Source organism: Nerophis ophidion, linkage group LG13, assembly GCF_033978795.1.
Source record: "Nerophis ophidion isolate RoL-2023_Sa linkage group LG13, RoL_Noph_v1.0, whole genome shotgun sequence".
Taxonomy (NCBI): Eukaryota; Metazoa; Chordata; class Actinopteri; order Syngnathiformes; family Syngnathidae; genus Nerophis; species Nerophis ophidion.
In genome coordinates, this window is record NC_084623.1 from 36,184,237 (window position 1) to 36,209,715 (window position 25,479).

General features: G+C 36.8%; 1 protein-coding gene across 2 annotated transcripts; it reads left to right on the forward strand.

Moving 5' to 3' along the window:
• The first annotated feature begins 385 nt into the window (after nt 1-385).
• On the forward strand, nt 386-24,300 carry serpine2 (serpin peptidase inhibitor, clade E (nexin, plasminogen activator inhibitor type 1), member 2). Of its 2 annotated transcripts, XM_061918851.1 has the most exons (10): nt 386-501; nt 578-660; nt 7,869-8,147; nt 8,219-8,446; nt 8,526-8,723; nt 19,686-19,884; nt 19,964-20,061; nt 21,439-21,525; nt 23,716-23,799; nt 23,931-24,300. In XM_061918851.1, the coding sequence occupies exons 3-10, from the start codon at nt 7,886-7,888 to the stop codon at nt 23,966-23,968; spliced, it is 1,194 nt and encodes a 397-aa protein (XP_061774835.1). In that variant the 5' UTR covers nt 386-501; nt 578-660; nt 7,869-7,885; the 3' UTR covers nt 23,969-24,300. The 2 variants fall into 2 exon arrangements, with proteins under 2 accessions (XP_061774835.1, XP_061774834.1); XM_061918850.1 differs by having other exon boundaries at nt 427-660.
• Nucleotides 24,301-25,479: the final 1,179 nt, after the last annotated feature.

Consider the following 25,479-nt stretch of genomic DNA (forward strand, 5'->3'; position numbering starts at 1 on the left):
GACAAGCGGTAGAAAATGGATGGATGAAATATAAAAATGGGACAAGCGGTAGAAAACGGATGGGTGTATGCTGCAATTTGTTTTGATGTAATTTAATAAATAATTAATCCAAGTAGGGAAATATCATTTATGAGGCAAACAGATTGTCCTTGTGTCTGGAATGTATTTACTTTCTTGGTAACTCTCCTTTCCTAGAAAAATATATAAAAATGCTTTCCTTTATGTTAAAATGTATTGTACCAAATGTTTATTTTTAAGTGGTCAAGTTTGAAAAGTTAGGAATACCTACTGTTTTTGTTTGTGTATGTCAATAATTTTAAAAATAAAACCGACTCATAAAAAATACAATAACCACGGACGACTACTGTATTTGTTGGTTTTATTTTGAAGAGTTACCGGAAGTGGGCGGTGAAGCGTTCACTTAACGAAGGTCCTCTGCACGTTCTTGTGTTTGCGTCGGAGGAGGAGTTGAGTCTGTTAAAGTTGACTTAAACGGCGCTGGTCAGTTTCTCGTCTCTCTGGAATGACGAACATTTAAATTGTGCTTTTTGTATTATTTCTTATGTGACCGGCACAGGGAGACGTTGTACGTTTGGCGAAGAGAGAAGTTCCACGTTCACCTGAGAGAAGAGGAACAAGCGTCTTCAGGTCATAGTAAAAGTAAGCTGACGTCGTTTTTGGTTCTTTATTTTCACGTATAGTAACTTCATATCATCTTTTTTTATTCTCTACAGCGTAATCTGTAGTCACATTTTTAGCATGTGGTGCTCTCAAGATATTTAACATTAGTAAGCTGTAAATCAGGGGTGTCCAAAGTGCGGTTCGGGGGCCATTTTGGGTTCGCAGCTTGCTTTATAATTGACTCTTGGCATATTTTAAAATATAGAATAAACTAAATCACTTCTAACACCAAGCCAACATTCAAAGTCTTTTTTTTTGTAAACTTTTGTTTATTGGCTTTTCAGCCACAAATAACTGACAGTGTGAATTAGTGAAGTGAATTATATTTATACATCTCCTTTTCTCTAGTGACTCAAAGCGCTTTACAAAGTGAAACCCAATATCTAATTTTTACATTTAAACCAATGTGGGTGGCACTGGGAGCAGGTGGGTAAAGTGTCTTGCCGAAGGACACAACGGCATGGCATGGCCGCTATACTGCCCTGACAGGACTGGTCAGTAATAAATCGAATGCTTTCCCCCCCAACAAGTAAGGTAAAATAAAATACATCCTAATACCGTATTTCCTTGAATTGCCGCCGGGGCGCTAATTAACTTAAAACCTCTTCTCACGCCTGCGCTTACCAAAGGCATGCGGTAAAAGAAAGCATGCGCTAATTATTTAAAAACCTCTTCTCACTTCGGCACTTACCAAAGGTATGCAGTAAAATTTGAGTGTGATGTAAGCTTGGACCTTAAATCCTACTGAATAGCTCCTAATCTTCTTCCCTTTATGTGATTTCAAATTACCGGTATTGAAATCAGCCTCCTCCATTTTGAAAATGATGACGGGAAGTGTCACTCGTGACGTCACGAGTTTGACATGGCGGTAATACTAAGCATGCGCTAATTATTTTGCGAAGCGAGTTTGACCCGGCAGTAATTCAAGGCAGGCGCATACTATATCCCCTGTGGCAATTCAAGGAAGTACGGTAATTGAATACGTTAATTAGGTAAAATAAATAAATTAAAACAAGTAAATCAACATAAAAGCACAGCCTGCTGCATTCCTGAATGGCTCCAGAGCAGGCCTGGGCAATTATTTTAACTCGGGGGGCCACATTTAGAGAAAAAAATGTGTCTGGGGGGGCCGGTATATCTATTTTTATGAACACTAAAACAAAACCTCACAATAATGTCTGATTGAATGCCAAAAACGTTATGAGAGACTGCCTTAAAAAACGGAATGGAATTTTTATTTTTTCTATGAAGGATAAAACACGGAATATTGACAAAATATGAACGTCACACCCCCTTTCGATCGACATATTTTACAATCAACTGAAACGCAACAAAAATGCAACAAACAGTGAAATATGAACGTGAAGGGTACAAAATTAACACACCTACAATCTGATATATCACTAAGCTTTAGAACTTTTGTTATGAAAATCTCCTTCCGCGTCTGTGGAAACGCTTCCCGCCCACACTGCTTGTTGCCTCATCTGAGCTGCTGTGACGTAGATTACGATATTAACTAATTAGATGACCATAGCAACTAATTAGATGACCATAGTAACTAATTAGATGACCATAGTAACTAGTATATCATCCATAAGCACAGATTCCAAGCATTGAAAGACTTAGTATAGTTGAAGACTTACAGTCATTGGAAAACATGACTGCACATCATAATGGCACCTACACTTTACATCTTAAAGATCTAAAAAAATATATTTGGGAATGTCAGGCGGGCCAGATTGATGAGCTTAACGGCCCGCATGTGGCCTCCGGGCCTTAATTTGCCGAGCTCTGCCCCAGAGAGATATAACAACCAACAAGTACACAGAAGGCTCACCACCAAACCACATTTTAATTGTTTTAATCGGGTTTAATTTGGAAATCGGTCTCTCCGACATTTTCAGAAAAGGTTTTGAAACTTTGCAGAACAACCATTCAATGTCAGAAAAATATAAAGAACATCATTAGGAGCTGGTGCCTTCTAGTAATTAGGAGTTGGACTATCAACATCAGTTTTTTCAGTATTGTGATCTTTGTGATGATGTATATTGACAAAAATACCTTTTTTAGCCTTTGATGACACATTAATAAATTAATGCATAACTCCAAAAATACAAGATCGTGGTGTCAGTGGGATGTCTATATTTAAAGGGGAATTGCACTTTTTTATTTCGCCTGTTGTTCACAATCATTATTAAAGACATGACGATGGATGTATTTTTTTCTAATGCATTCTAAGTCTGTTTTGGGAGTTTCTCTATTCCGCCCATAAAACCGAATAAACATTTTTTTGAAAAGCGCCAACAACACTCCATTACAATTTTGTGACTTAGATATTTACCAAGTATTTCCAAAATGTCCAGATGGGCAGACCCAAAACATATGTATTAAATTAGCTAGAGCCTTTTGACACTAATCACATAACACAGATATGCCATCATCATTTGCGGACGCCGTGTGTAGAACGGCCGTGCCGGCAACTTGAGGGTTCCAAAATCGATCCCCGCCCCTTCCATCAAAGTCACTGCCGTTGTGTCTTTGGGCAAGACACTACACCCTTTTTTCCAGTGCCGCATAGGGTGGTGTATGAATCTGTTTGAATGTCTGGTGGTGGTCTGAGGGGGCGTAGGTGAAAATTGGCAGCCACGCTTCTGACAGTCTACCCCCGGGGCAGCTGTGGCCACAAATGTTGTTTGCCACCAATATATGAATATGGAGTGAATGACTAATGGGTTCTCACTTCTCTGTAAACACCTTGAGTGTCTAGTCGATAAAAAAGTGCTATATAAATGTAATCCGATATTGTTACTTTTTTTAATCATACATCTTCGCTAATCGGACCTAGGTATAATAAGTGCGATGTATTAGGTTGCATTGAATAAGGCTGGGGCAGCACAGTAGAACAGGGGTTAGTGCATGTGCCTCACAATACGAAGGTTCTTAGTTGTCCTGGGTTCAATCCGGGCTTGGGTCTTTCTGTGTGGAGTTTGCATGTTACCCCTGTGACTGCGTGGGTTCCCTTCGGGTATGTGAGTGTGAATGTTGTCTGTCTATCTGTGTTGGCCCTGTGATGAGGTAGTGACTTGTCCAGTGTGTACTTCCGCCCGAATGCAGCTGAAGGGGTGTACACCCTGGACAAGTCGCATTCGGGGTCGCGTATGCTCTGTCCTGCTATTCTCAGAGACACACCCAAGTCACTCTCCCAAAGTGACTTAAATGAAGTCAGAGACTCAGGGCGTAAAATAAACATTTGGTTATAAATATGTGTAACTGATCCTTTTAAAGTTGGAAGTGGTGTCAAAACACATCTAAAATTGTGTCAGTTGGTAAATTTGAAAACCTATTACGAACAAAACTGCGGATATGTACACATATTTTAAAAAGTGTTTTTTTAAGGAGGGAAAATGTATTACAAAGTTGCTGAAAAAAGTCAAAAGGGTTGTCAATGTATAAATCTTGTGGATCCCTGGACTTGAGCATCTTAAAAAGGCACTATAGACAAGAGAGTGAGAGAAAGCGTGATTACAGGGTTGCCAAGTTTCAGAAAATGGGAAAACTGAGATTTTAGTCTAGATGCGTTTACATTTTTTGCGCCTTTAACATTGATTTGGCCTTATGTACCGCCGATTAATATCTTAAGACGGATTTTCTTACTTCCAGCTGCTCTCCCTGCACTGTGGCTACTGTTGGTATGAATGGTTCTCAAAGTGAATTCCAGGAACTCTGTGGGTTCCGTTAGGGCTAAATCGACCCTTACACACTGACAGTGTTATGTCCATTCGGTTCCATTTGTACACTGAGTTAGGGAAGTACCTTGAAGTAAATTTTTTTGAGAGACGCTGCTTTGGGGAGGGGGGGGGGGGGTGGTTAATTTACAAGTCTGTAGCTGACACACACACGCACACACATTGGGACTAACGTTAGACTACAGCCTCTTTTTCAAGTGTGAACTGGCCAAGAAAAAAGGCAAGTAAATGTTGCACATCTTTACAACAAATACATCACAATGTTGGGCTTATATCAGCCAATAAAAAGTACATATTACCATTAAGAACACAAGAAGGAACGTCAAATCAACAGTAAATAAAATTGGGTAGTCACCTTCTTTTAGTAAGCAGGAGAATGTTGAGTGGGATTTAAAAGTTGCCGCTGTTGTATGTGAAAGATAATTTGAGACGCCAAGACCGCTTGCCTTTCTCTTTTAATGGTGGTTGGCAAGCACACTTGTAATGTGCATTACAAGCCCCTACACATTCCCACCTTTTTCCCTATTAATAATTACAATGAGAAAATTAGATTGTCATAACCTCATTCTTGTAGTAATATATTCCTCTTTCCTCGTTGTATCGTCTCTTGTTTACTTTTACACCTGTCTGGACTTTATATTACTGCTTACTTTTTATTTCTTTATTCAAATTATCCTCTTTTTTTTTTTTACTCTGCCACACTTCCAGCTTCATTTATTTGAAAGATTTTCAGGACTATTTCATATCTTTAGGTGGAACTGCACTATTTTTGGAATTTTTTTCTATCCTTTTTTTATTTGAATTCTGAATTTAAAAATCGGCTTGTTCTTGTTGGCCACCAATGCAGCTAATGGGAATAATCCAAAGTGTAAAATATGAGCCACCTTGAAGATGGCATATTTTTTTGAAAGTCACCTGGATCATTTAATTTCTGTTTGTGCATGCCTTCATGTCCAACATAAGCAGATTTTAGGTGAATTGATCCACTGTGTTACGGAGAACGGCAAAAATAGAATCTCTGCGTATATTTTGCGCTTGGATCCAACACAACACAACAGTATACTTTTTTCAAGTGATTATTTGCCATACCACTAAATAGAGCCCGTGCACTATTATCGTACAAATTAAGTATTACATAATTGACAAAACTCAAAATTATGTATGTTGAATGAAAGGGGCAGTTGTGCCATTTTCATATCGCAATGGTAATGTTGTTTTAGAAACGTATACTGAAGTTAAATTGTTTTGAAAATGTAATATATTCTCACCAACCCTATCATTAATACAAAGAAACACAGCTGTCAACTAAATGAAATGTCCAGATTTTCGAGTTTAATCCCCTTTTTATTAGTTACAAATGCTGTATACCTAATGAGCATTGAGTAGGGTATGAATGGAAGTGGTAATCATCTTAAAGTTGGGATCAAAAGGAATAACTGATTTACTGGCGCAGTTTAGCCCCCACCCCCCTTTTGCCCAAAGTCATCTGGGATAGACTCTATCTTACCGGTGACCCTAATGAGGACAAGTGGTATATACAATTGACTGAATTTCTGTGATACTCTGCTTTGTGGGGTTTGCGTTTTGTCACTGTTTGTGTGGGTCCAAGCAAATTATTGATTATTCATGCAAAGTGTAGGAGTAAGACTTGATAAGTTTTTTCGGGCACCTCACTCTTTCGACTTCCCCTCACTAATTTTTTTAACCTGCCAATGGCAAGCTTATTTGGCCCCTTGTTTGTTGTTGTTTTTTATTTATTTTATTCTATGTTAATTTTGTTAAACGTGTAATCCCTGATGTACCGCTCAATCGCCCACAGATAAGTATCCCGTTTTTGTGAAAATATATGTGATCCATTCACGATTAATGACTTTTAATGTCAATCACAATTGCAGATCCCTTCTAGCTAATATTGTATGTATTTGTTGTCCACCAGCTGACTCAGCTAGCAGCTAATTGGTCTCTACACACAGTAGGGAGTCGTTCCCCTAAACTGATAATTATTCCCATTACTGCAAATAAACTGCATTTCTTAGTATTTTAGAGTACCATTATCATTGAAAGACGGGCTAAACATTTAAAAGTATTATTGTCACTGAAGGACGAGGCTAAACATGTTACACACTGAGAGCAAGCCATGAGCATGCATAGTAAAGTTTAAGAAGTGTAGATCGAAGGACATTACTGTAGAAAGTAAGCAGCTTGAATAATAAGAGTCTAGCAAAAGGATAATATAACAACTCTGTTAGCATTGTCAAAGTCAGTACACGACACATAAAACGGCAGATGGATCCAAAAATTTGAGGTGTCGATACCAAGGGTATTAGATCAATACTAGAATGATTAAGTTAATATTCCATCCATCCATTCTCTACCGCTTGTCCCTTTCGGAGTGGGGGTGGGGGGTGCTGTAGCCTATCTCCGTTGCATTTGGGCGGAAGGCGGTGTATTTTATTTTCTTAGAATACTTTTTTGTTTTTAATATTTACAATTTCAAGGAATAATTCCCTATACACTGGAGGACTTTCAGGGCAAAAATAAATGATTTTAGATAGATATTAGAGGGTAGCTTTGCTTTTATTTAGTTATTGTGTACTATTGACTTTGTTTTGCTAATAAAGAACTAGTTTAAATATTGTTTTACTGTTGATATTGTCGAACTGCCAATAAATAGCACTTACCATAAATAAATTGAAAATTGTACGTGATCGGTATCGTATTGGTTTCGGCTGCTATCACTATTGGAATTAATGGGTTAAAACAGTTGAACAAGCTAGCATTGCTAGAACTGGGAATAAAGGTAATGTTATCTAAAGATAAGAAAAGAGCAAACATTTATTGTAGTTAACTGTCATGCGTCATGCAAACGCTCAATTCAACTGCGTACATAGAATATTGCTTTAGATATACCATATCTTTTGGGGTATAAGTCGCTCCGGAGTATAAGTCGCACCTGCCGAAAATGTATAATGAAGAAGGAAAAAAACATATATAAGTCGCACTGGAGTATAAGTCACATTTTTGGGGGAAATTTATTTGATAAAACACAACACCAAGAATAGACATTTGAAAGGCAATTTAAAATAAATAAAGAATAGTGAACAGGCGGAATAAGTGTACGTTATATGACGCATACATAATGTGGTAAGAGTCATTCAAATAACTATAACATATAGAACATGCTATACGTTTACCAAACAATTTGTCACTTCTAATCTCTAAATCCCATGAAATCTTATACGTCTAGTCTCTTATGTGAATGAACTAAATAATATTATTTGATATTTTACGGTAATGTGTTAATAATTTCACACACAAGTCGCTCCTGAGTATAAGTCGCACCCCTGGCCAAACTATGAAAAAAAACTGCGACTTGTAGTCCATAAAATACGGTACTGTGCTGCTCGTGTGTCACTGCTACATTCATGTGTATCATTTAAGGTGCTGTTAAAATCAGGATGAGGTGCCTGGTGTTGTTCTGTCTGTATGCACTGGGGACCCTGTGCAGCCATACAGGTGCACTGTCCCAGGCTCCATCTAGCGGCAAACGAGGCTCCGATTTTGGAATCCAGGTGTTCCAGCAAGTAGCCCGCTCCAAACCACTGGAGAATGTTGTAATTTCTCCCCATGGAGTCGCTTCTATCCTTGGCATGCTGCTGCCAGGAGGTCATGGGCAAACCCGCAAAGAAATCCTGACTGCGCTCCGTTACAAGAAAAATGGTGATGTATATTAAGTCTAAATATGAGTTGATGTCGCCAACACAAATACGAGCTTTGCTTGTTTTGTACAGGACCGTACAGGATGTTGAAGAAACTTCACAAGACATTGACTGCCAAGTCCTACCAGGATGTGGTTCTCATTGCCAATGCCATGTTCAGCCAGGAAGGCTTCCCCTTGGAGAAGAGCTTTATTGACACCAACAAAGCTAACTTCGGGGCTGAGAGCAAGACCATGGACTTCAGTGATCCCCAGAGGGCAGCAGATAAGATCAATGCCTGGGTCAGCAATAAAACCAAAGGTAGGAAGTTTTTATTTTTATTTTACATTGACTATTATTGAATTGTTCCTGTGTTAATTATCATGAATTGTTCTTTCAGGTCACATTAGCAAACTGGTCAGAGCTGAGGTACTGGATTCTGCCCTAACCCGCTTGGTCACTGTCAACGCCATTTACTTCAAAGGCCTATGGAAGTCCCGTTTCCAGCCTGAGGACACTAAGATGAGGCCCTTCACTGGGGGCAATGGAAATGTGTACAAAGTTCCTACAATGTCTCAGCTATCGGTTTTCAATACTGGTAAGTCCTTTATACACCAGGGTTGGCCAGGGTAAGGGTGCTTAACTCCGGCTCGGGATGAAGGCAGCGTGCGGATGTGGGTGGTACTGACGAAAAATAGTGACACAGGGAATGAAGGTCAGGGGGTAGATGTAACAGGCAGGTGTCCCAACGGCATAGGGGCCGGGATCGCACCTCGGCCGGCGCGTTTTGGCTTAAAGGTCCAAAGTGAAAAAGTGCCAATGGGGCGGGCCAACACGGATTTTTCCCTGTACCATGAGTAAGAAGTTAAGTCCCATACCACCAGACCCCCGGCCTCTTTGTGGCCACGTCTGGCCTATGTACTTGAAACACAAGAAAATAATATCCTGGAGGGCTTTGCAGCAGCCTAACCAAGGTTAGTAGGGATGTCCTGATCGATCAGCCCACTTCCTGGAAGAAATATGTGATCGCCGTTGCCGCTTAATGCCTTTCAATGGCAGTCACCACCCCTGACCGACCCTCGCTGGCAAAAAAATTATTTTTTAGTCCTCCGAATGACAAGTTAACCGCTAATTGTGTAATTCCATAAACAATATGGAGCGTCTCTCTTAGCTTAACAATAATCAGAGTTCACCTCCAAAACAGTAAATAAGCTGAATTTCTAAATATACTTAGTATGTATCTTTATCAAGTATTAAGACAAAGATAAACATATTACCCTTTGAGAGCAAACCAGTAGTAGGCAGACTCATAACTAAGCTATATGCTAAGCTATGTAGCTCGAAACAACAACAGAAATAAGTGCTTAGTAAAGTTAAAAAAAAAATGTAGATGGAAGCTGGTTACTGCAGAAAATAAGCAGATTTTAACCAAAAAATTATTGACAAAGTAAATTAATTTTAAGTCTAGAGAAATGCAGCTGTTGGTGTGTCAGCATTGTTGCACCCAGTCACGTAAGAGGGTGGATCGATACCAAGGGTTATCAGTAGGGGTGTGGGGAAAAAATCGATTCGAATTTGAATCGTGATTGTCACGTTGTGCGATTCAGAATCGATTCTCGTTTTTAAAAAATCAATTTTTTTTTTTTATCAATCCAACAAAACAATACACAGCAATACCATAACAATGCAATCCAAGTCCAAAATCAAACCTTACCCAGAAACACTCAGAACTGCAATAAACAGAGCAATTGAGAGAAGACACAAACACGACACAGAACGAACCAAAAGTAGTGAAACAAAAATGAATATTAACAACAGTATCGATATTAGTTATAATTTCAGCATAGCAGTGATTAAAAATCCCTCATTGACATTATCATTAGACATTTATAAAAATTTAAAAAAATACCATTAGTGTCACAGAGGCTTACACTTGCATCACATCTCATAAGCTTGACAACACACTGTGTCCAATATTTTCACAAAGATATAATAATTCATATTTTTGGTTCGTTTAATAGTTAACACAAATGTACATTATTGCAATCGTTGATAAAACATTGTCCTTTACATTTATAAAAGCTTTTAACAAAAATCTACTACTTGCTTGCATGTCAGCAGACTGGGGTAGATCCTGTTGAAATCATATGTATTGAATGAATAGAGAATCCTTTTAAATCGGGGAAAAAATTGTTTTTGAATCGAGAATCGTGTTGAATTGGGGAAAAAAAAATTTTTTTTGAATCGAATCGTGACCCCAAGAATCGATATTGAATTGAATCGTGGGACACCCAAAGATTTGCAGCCCTAGTTATCAGGAAAGATCAATACTGGAGTGTTTAGATTGATATTAAAATTTTCTACCAAATGTTTTTAGTTTTTTTGTAACTTCACAAATTCCAGGGATAACTCCCTGGACTTTGAGGGCAAAAAGGATTTAAATGAGTAATAGTAGTTTTGTGTTCATTGAGTACTATTGACTGTTTGACGCAAACAATTGTATCTCATTAAAGAACTTGTTAAAATATTGTGCTGATATTGAAAAATACCATATTTCCTTGATTTGCCGCCGGGGCGCTAATTAATTTAAAACCTCTTCTCACTCCTGCGCTTACCAAAGGCATGCGGTAAAAGTAAGCATGCGCTAATTATTTTAAAACCTCTTCTCACTCCGGCACTTACCAAAGGTATGCAGTAAAAATTTGAGTGTGATGTAAGCTTGGACCTTAAATCCTACTGAACAGCTCTTAATCTTCTTCCCTTTATGCGATTTCAAATTACCGGTATTGAAATCAGCCTCCTCCATTTTGAAAATGATGACAGGGGAAGTGTCACTCGTGACGTCACGAGTTTGACCAGGCGGTAATACTAAGCATGCGCTAATTATTATTTTGGGAAGCGAGTTCGACCTGGCAGTAATTCAAGGTAGGCGCATACTATATGCCTAATTCAAGGAAATACGGTATACATTAATACAGATGATTCCGATGAAATCGGCGGCATAAGTCTGTGTTCAGAACATCTTTATAAGGCATTGTCATTGATGCAACTAGTTAGCTTTGCTGAATATGTATTACATTTGGGAAGCCACTCTTTGGCGGGTCCAACAAAACACATTTGGTCCAAATTTGGATACATGATTATTTTTAACTTAACCAAATCATATTTGGGGATGGTTTGTAATTAATAAAATACATGATATATACGGCAGCAGTGGGAAATTTTTGTTTTGCAAAGCATTTAGGTATATCATAACATTCGTGAGAATCCGGGCTACAACGTAGGGCTGGGAAACTCAGGGTACCTTACGATACACTAAAATATTGCTCACGACAACAACAGTAACTCAGTAGGACAATACTGCGATTATGGATATATAGCTCTTAACACAATGTATTTTAGCACTTCATATTAGTACAAATATATTTTTTTTCAACACTTTGCCTCCTAAGTATAGTTTTCGTGGTGAACAAAAATGCTCGCTTTGCATGTTTGCCGCCTCTAATAAAATGAACCCATTTAAATAGTTCTGTATATTTTAGGCTAACGGCAGAAAGGTTTTTGCTAGTATTAAATTTGAAGGTTTTGAAACATGTTTAAATGTTTATGAAGTAAAATAAAGTCCAAACACATCACAATTTTACACTTACATAGTTCACCATGTCGATATTTGTGCAAATACGAGATACGAAGGTTAAAAAAAGCTTGTCAGCAACTGCTTATGTCGTCATTAGGCCCGAGAACTGGAGGGGCGTAGACTTAAATTTATTCAACTGCATCTGTGAAAACATTAATATGAGCATGTTCAAAGATGATGTGTCCATCACCACTTTGTTCTATTCACAGTAGAAATGTAATGATATGACAATATCATATCACGGTTATTGTGACTATAACTATCACAGGCTTGGTTATCATTTTTATTGCAGGATGTGCTCAAAGTAATTAATAACTTCACACTAAAATCGTTCAAGTAATTCTTTTAAATAACTGAAATAATCACTTAGAAAACCCATTATTGTGCATGTTTTGCGTTTGTAATTGTTCATTGTGTTTTAATCTTAAGGTTTTTGTCTGTTTTTAATGGCTACGCTTCTATTGTTTTACATTTGTTTGTACTATAGCACTTTAAGATTATAAAAGTGAATAACAAATACAATGTAATATATTTATTCTGGAGGGCTTTGCAGCGGCTCCTAAACATCATCGTATTCCTTTTGAATATACCGTGGTTACGGAAAGAATTCACGCCCTTTTAAAATGTTCACCTTTTGTTTCATTGCAGCCATTTGCTAAAGTAAAAAAATATATAATTTTATTTAACATTAATGTACACTCTGCACCCCATCTTGACATAAAAAACAAACGCATAAATGTTTGCAAATTTATACTGAAATATTACATGGTCATAAGTATTCAGACCCTTTGCTGTGACACTCATATTCAACTCGCATGCTGTCCATTTCTTTAGATCCCTTTTGAGATAGTTCTGCTCCTTCAGGAGTCCAGCTGTATTTAATTAAACTGATTGGACTTGATTAGGAAAGGCAAACGCCTGTCTATATAAGACTTTACAGCTCACAGTGCATGTCAGAGCAAAAAAGAATCATGAGGTCAAAGGAACTTTCCAAGGAGCTCATAGAAAATTGTGACAAGGCCATACTTGTCAACCTTGAGACCTTCGTTTCAAGGGGTGGGGGGCGTGGTTGGGGGCGGGACGTGGTTAAGAGGGGAGGAGTATATTTACAGCTGTTGTGTGCGCAGTTGTGCACTACACTCTAAAAGCCGTAGATGTTATTGTCACGTATGCATGATTGATTGATTGAAACTTTTATTAGTAGATTGCACAGTACAGTACATATTCCATACAATTGACCACTAAATGATAACAGCCGAATACGTTTTTCAACTTGTTTAAGTCGGCCTCCACGTTAATAAATTCATTGTCCAAATATATATTATCAGCATAATACAGTCATCACACAAGTTAATCATCCTAGTATATACATTGAATTATTTACAATCCGGGGGGTGGGATGAGGAGCTTTGGTTGATATCAGTACTTCAGTCATCAACAATTGCATCAACAGAGAAATGAACATTGAAACAGTGTAGGTCTTACTTAGTAGGATATGTACAGCGAGCAAAGAACATAGTGAGTTCAGATAGCATAAAAACTAGTATATACATTAGCAATACATTCGATTATTTACATTAGGTTATTTACAATCCGGGTAGATGGAATGTGAATGGAGGAGGAGATTAGTAAAGGGTTGAAGTTGCCTGGAGGTGTTGTGGTGCATATACAGTAGATGGCAGTACTGTCCTGTTTAAGAGTGTCACAACATTGCTGTTCACGGCAGACAAACTGCTTTACGGTAGACGAAACCGTAACTGCTGTTGTGTGTTGTTACCACGCTGGGAGGACATTAATGAAATTGCCTAACAATAAACCAACATAAGAAACCAATAACTCGCCCTCGATCATTCTACAGTTAAAACGTTATTGGGCAGACACGCTGTTTGTGGGAAAGCGGACGTGAAAACAGGCTGTCCTTACTCAGGTCTGCATGGAACTGGAGGGGGCGTGGCCTCCAGCTCCGCCTGAATTTCGGGAGATTTTCGGGAGAAAATTTGTCCCGGGAGGTTTTCGGGAGAGGCGCTGAATTTTGGGAGTCAACCGGAAAATCCGTGAGGGTTGGCAAGTATGGACAAGGCACAAATCTGGTCAAAGTAACTAAATAATGTATGCAAAGCTCAAGGTTCCTAAGAGCACAGTGGCCTCCATGAATCTTAAATGGAAGAAGTTTGGGATGACCACGACTCTTCTTAAACTTGGCTGACCAGCCAAACTAAGCAATCCTGAGAGAAGAGCCTTGGTAAAAGAGGTGAAGAAGAACCCAACAAATACCGTGGCTGAGCTCCAGAGATGCAGAAGGGAAATGGGAGAAAATTCCACAAAGTCAACTATAACTACAGCCCTCCTAACGGAAGCCTCTCCTCAGTGCAAGACATGAGAGTCTGCATAGTTTGCCAAAAAATAGAGTCATGACTGTACTAACTCAAAAGGATGCTTCTACTCAATATTGAGCAAAGTGTCTGAATACTTATGACCAGGTTATATTTTAGTCTTCTTAAATACATTTGCAAAAAATTCTGCGTTTGTTTTTTTCTGTCAAGCTGGGGTGCTGAGCATACATTGAGAAATACAATATATTTTTTTTAATTTTAGCAAATGGCTGCAAGCAGAGTGAAAAATGTAAATGGGTCTGAATATTTTCCGTACCCAATGTATATTGATCACTCTGTTTAAGAAAGCAAAGGTTGTGGGTTAAATGTGCAAAATGTAATATCTTAGTTGTTCAGACACCAATGTGTCCACATGAGTTCAGATATGGTTATGTCTATTCTTAATAGGGAAGGATGTAATTATCTCATGTGAGAAATTTATCAAGCTTGTGTCAGTCCGTGAGTATACAAAAATGCAATTATCAAAATTTTCTCAAATTTTAATTAAAAATTGTAATATTAACCATTGTGAGTTTTACTACGGTGATTATTATTACCATTTATCATTACATCCCTATTTTACTGAAATGTAATTCCACTGTGAACCATTTTCTTTTGAAAAATCTGGATTTTTGTAATCTGAAAAGTTCAACCTGCAGGTATTGACAAACCTCGTTGACAATTGTTTGGTTATAAAGAACACATTACTTAGAGATACCACCTCCAGTTGTATTATCAAGCCCCCTGTGAAATATTGTACTCCTGCCCGTGATCTATATTTATATGTCGAGAGTGATTTTAGCATGGTGAGGTAGAAAAATGGATGGATGGAGTGCTTTACTTACACAACACCATACTAGATTCATGTCATAATGTATTTTGTTCAGTAATGCATAATATTTGGCTTCAGCTCAGTCATTACCTCATTGCTGGCTGGAATGAGCATTCTTACATTTTAGTGTCTCACTCTAAATGACTTGGACATGATGGCATCAATACAAGTTATAGGGGACTTTATTGACCTTTTTAAAACATTACCGTAATATATTTGAGGAGGGTGCACCTGTAACTTTAAATGCACATTTGGCCAACTTCTGCATTCATATTTGAGGTATGTGGTACATTTGAATCACTTTGCCGCTAACTGTCTTAGCAGAAGGAAAGACATTTATAACGTCAATCATAGGGCGTATTGTGGGCTCCAAAAATAACTAACAGGGAAAACAAGGAACAATGGAAAACTGAACATTGATTCTGCGAGTATCTGCAAACTAAGTCAGAATATATAAACAATTTTAAAAAGGATGAATCCTGTCACCCACAAAAACATTACAAAAACACTTTTCCAACGCTCCTTTTATCCCCATCACAAACGGGATAGAACACGGTACTCAAATACACATCATAGTTTTACAATATTATTTATCAATGACACAAAGACCATTGATTTTACTTTGATTTACAACCCATATTACAGTTGTATCAAAACAATAGAAATATATTGTCAAATAAAATAAACTAATAAACAAAACCGAACCTGTGGACACTTCAAGAAAGGAGGAAAACATGTTTCAGGCAAGGAGCTTAGGATTTAAACAAATTAATATACATGGTAAAATAAAACAAACGGTACCTTATTATCTTGAAAGCCAAATGATTCCACTATTGTGTGTACTACTCAAGTGTAAACAAAATGTCATGTAAAACTTATAAGTCGCCATTAAGAAGTAGCAAAATTACAGAGCACTGCAACACTTTTATCAACTTAAAACACTTCTCTGCACCCACAAACATGTAACAAAAAATGCAAACATTTTGTTGTCAAATTTAAAACACTTCTCCACACCCACTAATAGGTGATACAATGCTAAAAATAACCATACAATTAAAAAGAGGTCCTAATCTTGCATTGCTTAGTATCATAGGGGAGTTTGTGTAAATGCATGTATTTGTGGTTTGAAAACACAAATGCTTACATTTGTGTCAGTTATACTTTTTTTCTGGTTTGTTTTCAGTAAACCAGGTAAAAATGTGGACAAACGAACTCTAAGTAGAATAAAAGTAACATTTCTGTAGTGTACGTTGGCATAATGAGACGATCAACACTCTGCATTTGTCCGCTAATGTAAGCTGTGACTGTGAAGAAGTCGGGCATCAATTTTGGATTTATTGTCTGATCATGATGTGCCTTCGGAAATGCGTTCCCACATTCATCACATAATGTTATTTATTAATTATATATGACTTATTGATTTATGTGAACATGTTGATCAAGTCACTGTTTGTGCTAAGCATTCCACTCTAGCATCTGGGCAACAGTTTCTCTTTTATCTTCTTGCGGTCCAAACTAATGACAAAGTCACAGGATTCAGGACTAAAGATTCTGATACTAGCAGATGTTTTTTGGCTGTCATGTTGCAGAAAAGCTCTGAGCCGTCTGTTGATTCCATGAGAGGATTAATTTGCCTCTTGTTCTCAGTTTCATGAAAGGCCGAGTAACTTGCGAGCTACAATAATTCCTACACCTGTTTAAACATACAGCTCTTGCTATTGAGTTAACCCTTCTGGCCAGGTATATTAAATATTGACATCAGATAAATGTTCTGCACATATCAGAATCCATATACATAAAGTATCTGAGCGCCAAGTGTAACTCCTTGAGGCAACAAACACTATTCATTAAGCATTTTAAACCTCCGAAATGTAAAAAGGGTGTACATTAAAGAAGCTTAGCAGTCGTCTTAAACACAGGAGAAAAATTATTCAAGGAAGAGAAACCGGTATACAATGAGGGTTAATGACTTTTAAAACGTTTTTTCTTATTTTAGATATTGCAAGGGTGTTCAGACTTATTTGAGCACATGTACTGAAAAATCTAAGAATGCTTTGATATTTCATTTTATTAAAAAGCTACAAAACAAAAAAGTCTACACACATTTAAAGACATTGTTCCTTTTGCTCCATTTTTTTCCTCTTAAATTTTTTACAGTGTGTTTTTTTACAATGTGCTGTGGGAAAATCCAAAACAAACTGCTGACAACAAATGACCCCCACAGCCACACTTTGCACACCCATGACATACAATAGTCGATCGCAAAGGGTTGATGGTCAGAGATATCATTTCCATCTCGGAAAATGCCCTTAAAGCCAGTAATCGATATGTCAAACTTCTGGACAAGTGGTGTCACCATCACATATTGTTGATTAGGGTCTGTTAACAATTTACATATGCTAAGGACATTTGTCTACATTGAATATAATGTACAGTGTCTCATAATCCTAATATCAATCAATCAATCAATCAATGTTTACTTATATAGCCCTAAATCACTAGTGTCTCAAAGGGCTGCACAAACCACCACGACATCCTCGGTAGGCCCACATAAGGGCAAGGAAAACTCACACCCAGTGGGACATCAGTGACAATAATGATCCAGTGGGACGTCGGTGACAATAATGATTATGAGAACCTTAGAGAGGAGGAAAGCAATGGAATATACCTAATATATTAATACAGTAGTACCTCAATTTATGAGCTCAATTGTTTCAGTGACAGAGATCTTAGCTGAAATCACTTGCATCTCAAATCTACGTCTCCCATTGAAATTAGTTTAATTAAATTAGTGCTTGCACCCCCAAACAGCACAATTTTAACACGTGCCATGCCTTTCTATAAAAATCTAAAACTTTTAGATAGAAATATTGTATAAAACAATACAATAGAATGTACTGTTTAACTACAGTAGTTTTATGAAGTAATGCAAAAATATGCAGCATTTACCTTGGAGAGAGGGCTTTTAAAGTATCTCCTCCCAACTGCTTCTCCGACAGTCAATCAGCAATTTTTCCATATTTCCACAAATAAATGTTCGCTGTTTAGATACGATTTCAATATTCTTGACTGGCGTTACTCATCATGCTTCAGTAAGGTTTTCCTTTGCTAGAGTAATTGATGGAACCTATATGCCCGAGATATTGTACCATTAGAATTATAAGAAGTTGTCTGTGGCAACCAATTTTAACATATTTTTTTATGCATTGCGAATTAGTGTTTAAGAGATAGCACTCTTTGTATTGGTCTTAAAGTATGTCTTTATCCTGTTAAATGATTTAGCACAAGTTCTCCGCACATGACCTGACCTTATCCACTAGACTAAATATTTTGTCTGTGTCCCGTATCATGAAATATATTTTGTATGCTACACTTGTTTATTTTTTTGGGTGACCTTCTGTTGATACTTTTTCTGACAAAACAAAAATCCTGCGGCATTGCTTTGATTTGTGGGGTGGGTTTACACTTCAGCAAGGTTGCAGAGGAGAATGCATAAATCCACCAATATGATTATAAAATATACCATGTTTCAAGGTCTTTGGTTGTGTCACAGCACATCATCTTAATCCAACAATGTTTTGGAAATGACTGAAATTAAAAATTGATTAAGGGAATCAAAAAGCATTTATATTAGTGGTGTCCAAATTTTTCCACTGAGGTCTGTGTCGAAAAAAAAATAAATTAAGAATGGTGGAGGTCAATTTATTTATACATTTTTAATGTTGGTCAATATATTCCAAACTAGGTTCTTAACCCTTTTTGACTTCGGGAGCCAACTTTTCCATAACAGAGGGGCCCAGGACCCACTCAAATATTAACACTGAATTAGTTATCTTACTCTTCTAATCATTTTCAATAATTATATTAAACCGATTTTCAGTTCACAACCTTGTCAAATGATATGAAATCATGTGTTAATTACAAATATGTGGTTTAATCAAAGTCTGGTTGATTACAAATATAAATACTAAGTATCCTGCAAGAGAAGGTAATTGTAAAAACTGATTTTTTTTTTTTTACAAAAAATTACGGGGTGCTAAAATAAACAAATTCTAACTGAATTAAAAATGTTTCTTAAATAAGCTCTCAATAAAATGTATCAAAATGTACTTTCAATTACATAGTGCTATTTAAATAATACATTCTAACTAAAATAATAACACATAACATTTCTTAAATAAGCTGAAAATAGAAATTAAATGAAAATACAGAAGTCATATTTTCTTCGCTTCAGAAACTTCTATGACTTTAGTTGTAGTTTTTTTCCTTCTCTCAAAAAAGATGGATGGATGTTTTGATATTGTCGTTACTGCCACAAGTGGTGGCAAAGTGTATTACAACTGAGTACCGCCAGCTGAGAAACTATTTTTGGGTGCCCAACAATGGTTAAGAAACATTGTGCTAAACTATATAAACAAAACCTCACCATCTCAGCATGGTTATAGGTGACATAGCAAATTAGTGATATATATCTCAGAATTAATTTTATTTTTAGTGTATGCTGAGACGGTGGGCACAAAATGAGCCCCAGGCTGTTAACACCATTTGCAGACATACAAAGTTAAATAGTAAATTATGCTGGATGTGAAATACTGAAATTTAAAAGTTTTGTGCACTGATTAGACTACACTACCCTCAACGTAGTGTTTCTCTCTGTACTGCCCTTATTGCCATGCACACCAATTTAATATGCACGTAAATATTTCTTTATTCTATCAGGCATTGCCACCACGCCGCAAGAAGTGAATTATTGGGTGATTGAAATGCCCTATCGCGGCAACACAATCAGCATGCTCATCGTCCTGCCCACCGAGGAAGACACGCCTCTCTCCGATGTCATTCCACATATCAACACGGCCACAGTGCAGAGTTGGAAAAAACTAATGCACATGAGGAAAGTGCGTCTACTCATCCCCAAGTAAGTAAAAATGTACTGGAACAGGAGTTGTAATTTGCCTCAAGTGAACGTGACAAATGACAGTTGTGTTTGTCTCGAGGTTCACTGCAGATGCTGAGGTAGATTTGAAGGCCCCCCTGTCAGTGCTGGGTCTCACAGACATGTTCAGTCAAGACAAAGCTGACTTCAGACATCTGAGTGAGTGGAATCCCAGTCACTCCTATTCCAAATATGAAGTGATGTCCATTATATAAACATGATTGAGGCTTGAAAATATGATGGGATTGTTTGCTGTTTACTGCCGAGCGCCAGTATGACTGACGTCATGTTTCTAGATATCCAGTGTGAAAGGCAAATAACTCATTCCTTTCTTGCTGAATTGGTGGGAAGGGTGCAGTAGTGCCACCATGTGGTATGAATTGGGATTGAACACAGACACATTTGCATCCATCCATCCATTTTCTACCGCTTATTCCCTTTTGGGGTCGCAGGGGGCGCTGGCGCCTATCTCAGCTACAATCGGGCGGAAGGCGGGGTACACCCTGGACAAGTCGCCACCTCATCGCAGGGCGACACGTTTGCATATGTTATTTAATTAATTCATTTTAGCAGCGAGTTGTCTGCTTCACATTATAACTTTTCTTTGCAGTTTATTATGATTAGCAAGAGTCATGTCACTTACTCACATTAAATAATTTCAGTCCGTAGACTGTTAATTGTATATAACCTTTCTGCTAACATTGGCGAACGCAGACAAAGGTGAGGAATACTGCTCCTTTTGTTATGCATTGAATGAGTAAATACAGACCCAAGGATGAGTCCTAAATGTGTATATCTATTGTCACAGATGCTCTTTTCCTCCCTCTTGCTATCTTAAAATGTTGACATCAAAACACAGCAGGTAACAAATTTGTTAATGACATTGTGAAACAAGAATTAATGTTAACATGTCAAACGCATAGTGAGAATGAATTATCAGTAGCCAAAAGTTTGAGAAAGGGTTGTATTAAATAAGCTTTGCTTCTACCTATTCCTTTTTGGATATTGTTTAAATTTCAACTTCTGATGTTCCTTAATGTCTGAAACCGATGCAACCTTTGCCATTAATACTTTGTACAATATTTTAAATATCGTTGAATCAGTCTTGTAATTTTCGATTTTAATTTGTTGTTCATGTTTAATCAGAATAAAATAACAGGGCTAATATTTTAGGCAAAAAACAAACAATATAAAAGAATTCTATAACAATAGCAATAACAACAAAACAATATACACACAAGCAAAAATTAGTGGGGGAAAATGTTGAAAAGGATTGAAAATCGTTTCATTAATTGTTCAATTCAATACTAATACTACTTTCAGGATGGAGACTAATTAATATATTGATCTATCCGTCTCACAATGAAGTGTGAGGCCGCTCCTGATTGCACGTCACTGCATTTTAGCAGATTAAATTATATCCATCCATCCCTTTGCGGCGACCCTGGAAGGGAATAAGCGGTAAATTATATTCAATGTGTTATTTTGTCTTTACTGTCTGTGTACATTGTGGAATTAACAGCAGTGTGTTTGTAGGTTCAGAGCCAGTGTATGTCTCCAAGGCCCTTCAGAAAGCCAAAATAGTGGTGGATGAAGATGGGACAAAAGCATCAGCTGCCACCAGTGAGTTGTTTTTAGTTCACTTGAAAATTTACCTGGGTCCATTACAGAAAAATTCAGCTAACTCTTGAAAACTGAACAGAGTTTTGGGTTCCAAAACAGCTGGTCTGAGTAAATCAAGCGTGAGTATGTTCACAAGTTTTAAAGGTGTGCCAGGCCACAATAAAGCCATCACCAATTGAGCGCTGATACTACCATTCACCATTGCAACTGTACGTACAAAAAGGTCGGAATAGGAATATGGCAAGTATGACATTTCTTTATAGAAAGAAAAGTATATTTTACAAAAAAAGTATAATACAGCTGCTGCTGCAAAAAATAATTGGGTCCTGAGTCAATTTGTAAGTTTATTGATTTAACATTCAATCAGATTATCTTTTGAGCTCACATAGTGAAATGGGGTGGATCTCATTATATTGTAGGGGTAATACCATGGGTGCATATTTTCTTCAGCTCATCACAACAGCTCTGATTTGTTGGCTATAGATTTATTTATTCACATGCAAGTTCTTAATGATTCTAATATCTACTAAATCTGAGATTTTTCATAAAATATGAAAAATTATCTGCATTTCATTTTACCATACTAACATTAATTATAAAGCCCTTTACAAACAACCACAATTGATAAAGGGCTGTACACCACAAATGAGTAAAACTATAGAAAACCAGAAAAGCAAAGGCGTAAGATGAAAAAACACAATTTTAAACAATAGAAAAAATATATGACATAAAGGTAAACAATGTATAAAAGACTGGTAAAAGGGACCTATTATACAAAACCAACTTTTCTTACCTATTGGTACTTTTTTTTTTTTTTGTATTTGGGATCTGCGTAACTCCTGAAAGTTGGAAATTAAACCACGGAGGCACTGCGGCGATATTAATAAAATAAATCTGGAGTTTCCTTCTTTCATACGTCCTCCAAACGAGTGGTTTGGAATTTGCCCAATTTCTGTGGGTTTTTTTTTCCCCAGTAGTGATGTTAGCGGATATCTCCATATATGGTAGAAGTTTACCTGAAATGTTTGCACCAGTTATTTCTTTTAATCCTCTTGTTGCGGGGCAGACTGTCACGTACATACACATGCATCCTCCGCTTGCCATTTCTAATACAACGTACCGTATAGTTTTAACTCATGTCTGTCATTAGAATCGAAAGGGAAGCGCTATAATCTACAACATTGCTAACGGTGAGAAGACACTATCAACATGGAGGCACGTAATTAGACCGCCCGAAAAATGGCGCATCCTAAAGAGACGGTCAGAAAGCGGCTTGAGGATGGTCTGTAAAATATAAAGATATATGCAAAATTTTACCAAATAACAACTATTACATCTTATGTAAGTGTTACAAATGTGAAAGACAAATCATATAATGACCTCTTTAAAACAATAAAGGGCTGTTCAAGGCGTTCCAAGTCTTATACTGGGTTTTATAAAAGCCAGTTAGTAAAAAAGGGTTTTTGGGGGTCCTAAGTGGTCAAAAAAATGTTTTTGATTAGCAGGGGTATTTACTCATTTAAAGAAATGCAATATCCTTTTCATTTATAGTTTTAAACAAAATATTTATTTTACCAATATTTAAAAATTAAATCTAAGCAAAATTAAAATGTATTTTTTATTCACACATTTTTTCTTACCAGTTCATTTATGATTTTAGATCAATATACATGTTTAAGTAATACTGTACTAGAATATACAGTACTTAAAATGATACAATCTTTATTTTGCCAATGTTTAAAATGAAATATAAGCAAAATGAAATTTGTAAAGTTAAGTTTTTTTTATTCATACATTTTTGTTTTTACCAGTTAATTTATGATTTTAGATCAATCTACATGTTAAGTAATACTGTACTAACTTAAAATGATACAATCTGCCATTTCAGCACTTTATTTTGATGTATTTAAATAATAAAGCTAATATTAGTATTATTACCTTAAAAAAACCCTCTTATGGTACTTTTTTTATTTCAATTAAGATAAAAAATAATCTAAATTTAAAGTGTTTTTTTTTTTTTTTTTAAGATATTTGTTTATATTTATGCACTTTCTATGTAGGAGTGGGACTAATTTTATGACCATAGGAAAAATATGCTCAAATCTGAGATAACTACTCTTTAAACCTGCTTTCTCAGTGTCACCATTTATCCTACAATTCTTTTTTTTTTTTTTGTCTTCTGGTCTTCAGCTGCAATTTTGATGGCTCGGTCCTCTCCTCCTTGGGTTTCTGTGGACAGACCTTTTCTCTTCCTCATCAGGCATAACCCAACTGGTACAGAAAATGGTCTATCCTCTTATTTAGTTGATGATGATTAATGACTCATGTTTGACGGTATTCTTGTCAATTTCCTTAAAATATCCTTGCTTGGTCATGTTAACGCCTCTCTGTCTCTCTGTTTTTAGGTACCATCCTCTTCATGGGCCAAATTAATCAGCCTTGAGCTCGCTGACCCAGAGGTGGTGCCACGGGCCAGCTGCTATGCATGAACAAACACGTACAAACATTCATTGCTGTAGATAGTTTTATTGCGTTTTATGTTGCTTTAATGCATAGCATATAACACAATTAGAAAATGTTTTTTGCAGTTTTCCAGATGTTTTTTTTGTACATCTGGAATTTGTTTTTAATAGACTTTGAATGTCATTTGTGTGTTTTAAGTTTTGAGTGAGATACGTGATTTAATTTTTCGTTTTGATTTCTTATTTTCAGTTCTTAAGTTATGGCAATGATTATGATTAATTTGAGTGCAATAAATACACATTTATGAACTCATCTAATGCAGTTTTTGTCAGTGATTACAACATTGTAGTCCAACCACTTCCTTTTTTTTTTTTTTTTACATCTACATTTGTCATCTCCAAACAACCTCTTTCCAACTCCGCCATCATTTATATCAAATTACTCTTCTCTTGGCAGTGCATCAAAAAAATTAAATGACGTTAAGGAAGTGGATAAATTTACAGTAGCTGCATGCCCGGTCCAAGTTGCCCAAACGCCGCAACAGTCATTAAGGATGAAGGTACTATCCTTAAACACGTTAAATGATCTGCTCACATGAAATGGACAGTGCTTACTAAGCAGAGGAATGGTCTCATTGAGACTTCCTCCTTCTAATAAGCCTGTTTCTTTTTCTTGAAACATCTCTTGCAGTGTGCAAGACAACCACAGGGATTTTAAAAAAAGTCTATTTTTAGTACGGTTTCATCTCTTTGTTGTATTTAAGTTCTGACCAAAACTCGACTAAGATGTTTTAGGAAGTCATGGTGTAGTAAAGAAATTCATATGGCTCCATTCCTGGGTGTATCTCGCAGAGGAATATGGGGGGGAGGTTTATTATTTTTGCAATGATGTCTACTGAAAATGATGGAAAGCGGCACTCAAGTTGAAATTTCCTCAAAATTCAACACTCTACTGCGAAGTGGATAGTGCACGTCACATTTCATGTGTCGGGTAAATTGACGAAAGGGGCCATATGAATCCCCTTGCTAGTGTAGACCATGAACCACTGAAAGACTTTCAGCCCACAAGAAAAAACAAGTTTTGTAAAGCGCCTGACACATGAATTCATACTACCCATGAATTTTAAAAGGGTTTTATGAAAAACAAAATCCAGAAAAAATATAAAACATAATTTGACATTGTATTTAGTGATTGATTTCCTGAACATAAAGCATCACAAACTGTTAAAATAAATATTTGGTGATAAAAAATGTTGACATTGGAAAAAAAAATCAAACATATATGAATTCATTATACTGTGTATATTACAAATAAGATTTCAATAGGTAAGATTGATTATCCATCCATTTATCCTTTTCTCCTTATCCGCGGTCGCGGGGGCAGCAGCCGAAGCAGAAAAGCCCAGACTTCCCTCTCCCAAGCCACCTTGTTCAGCTCCAGGCCAGCCGGAAGTCTCACTAGCATGTCATGGGTCTTCCTTCTGGTCCCTCT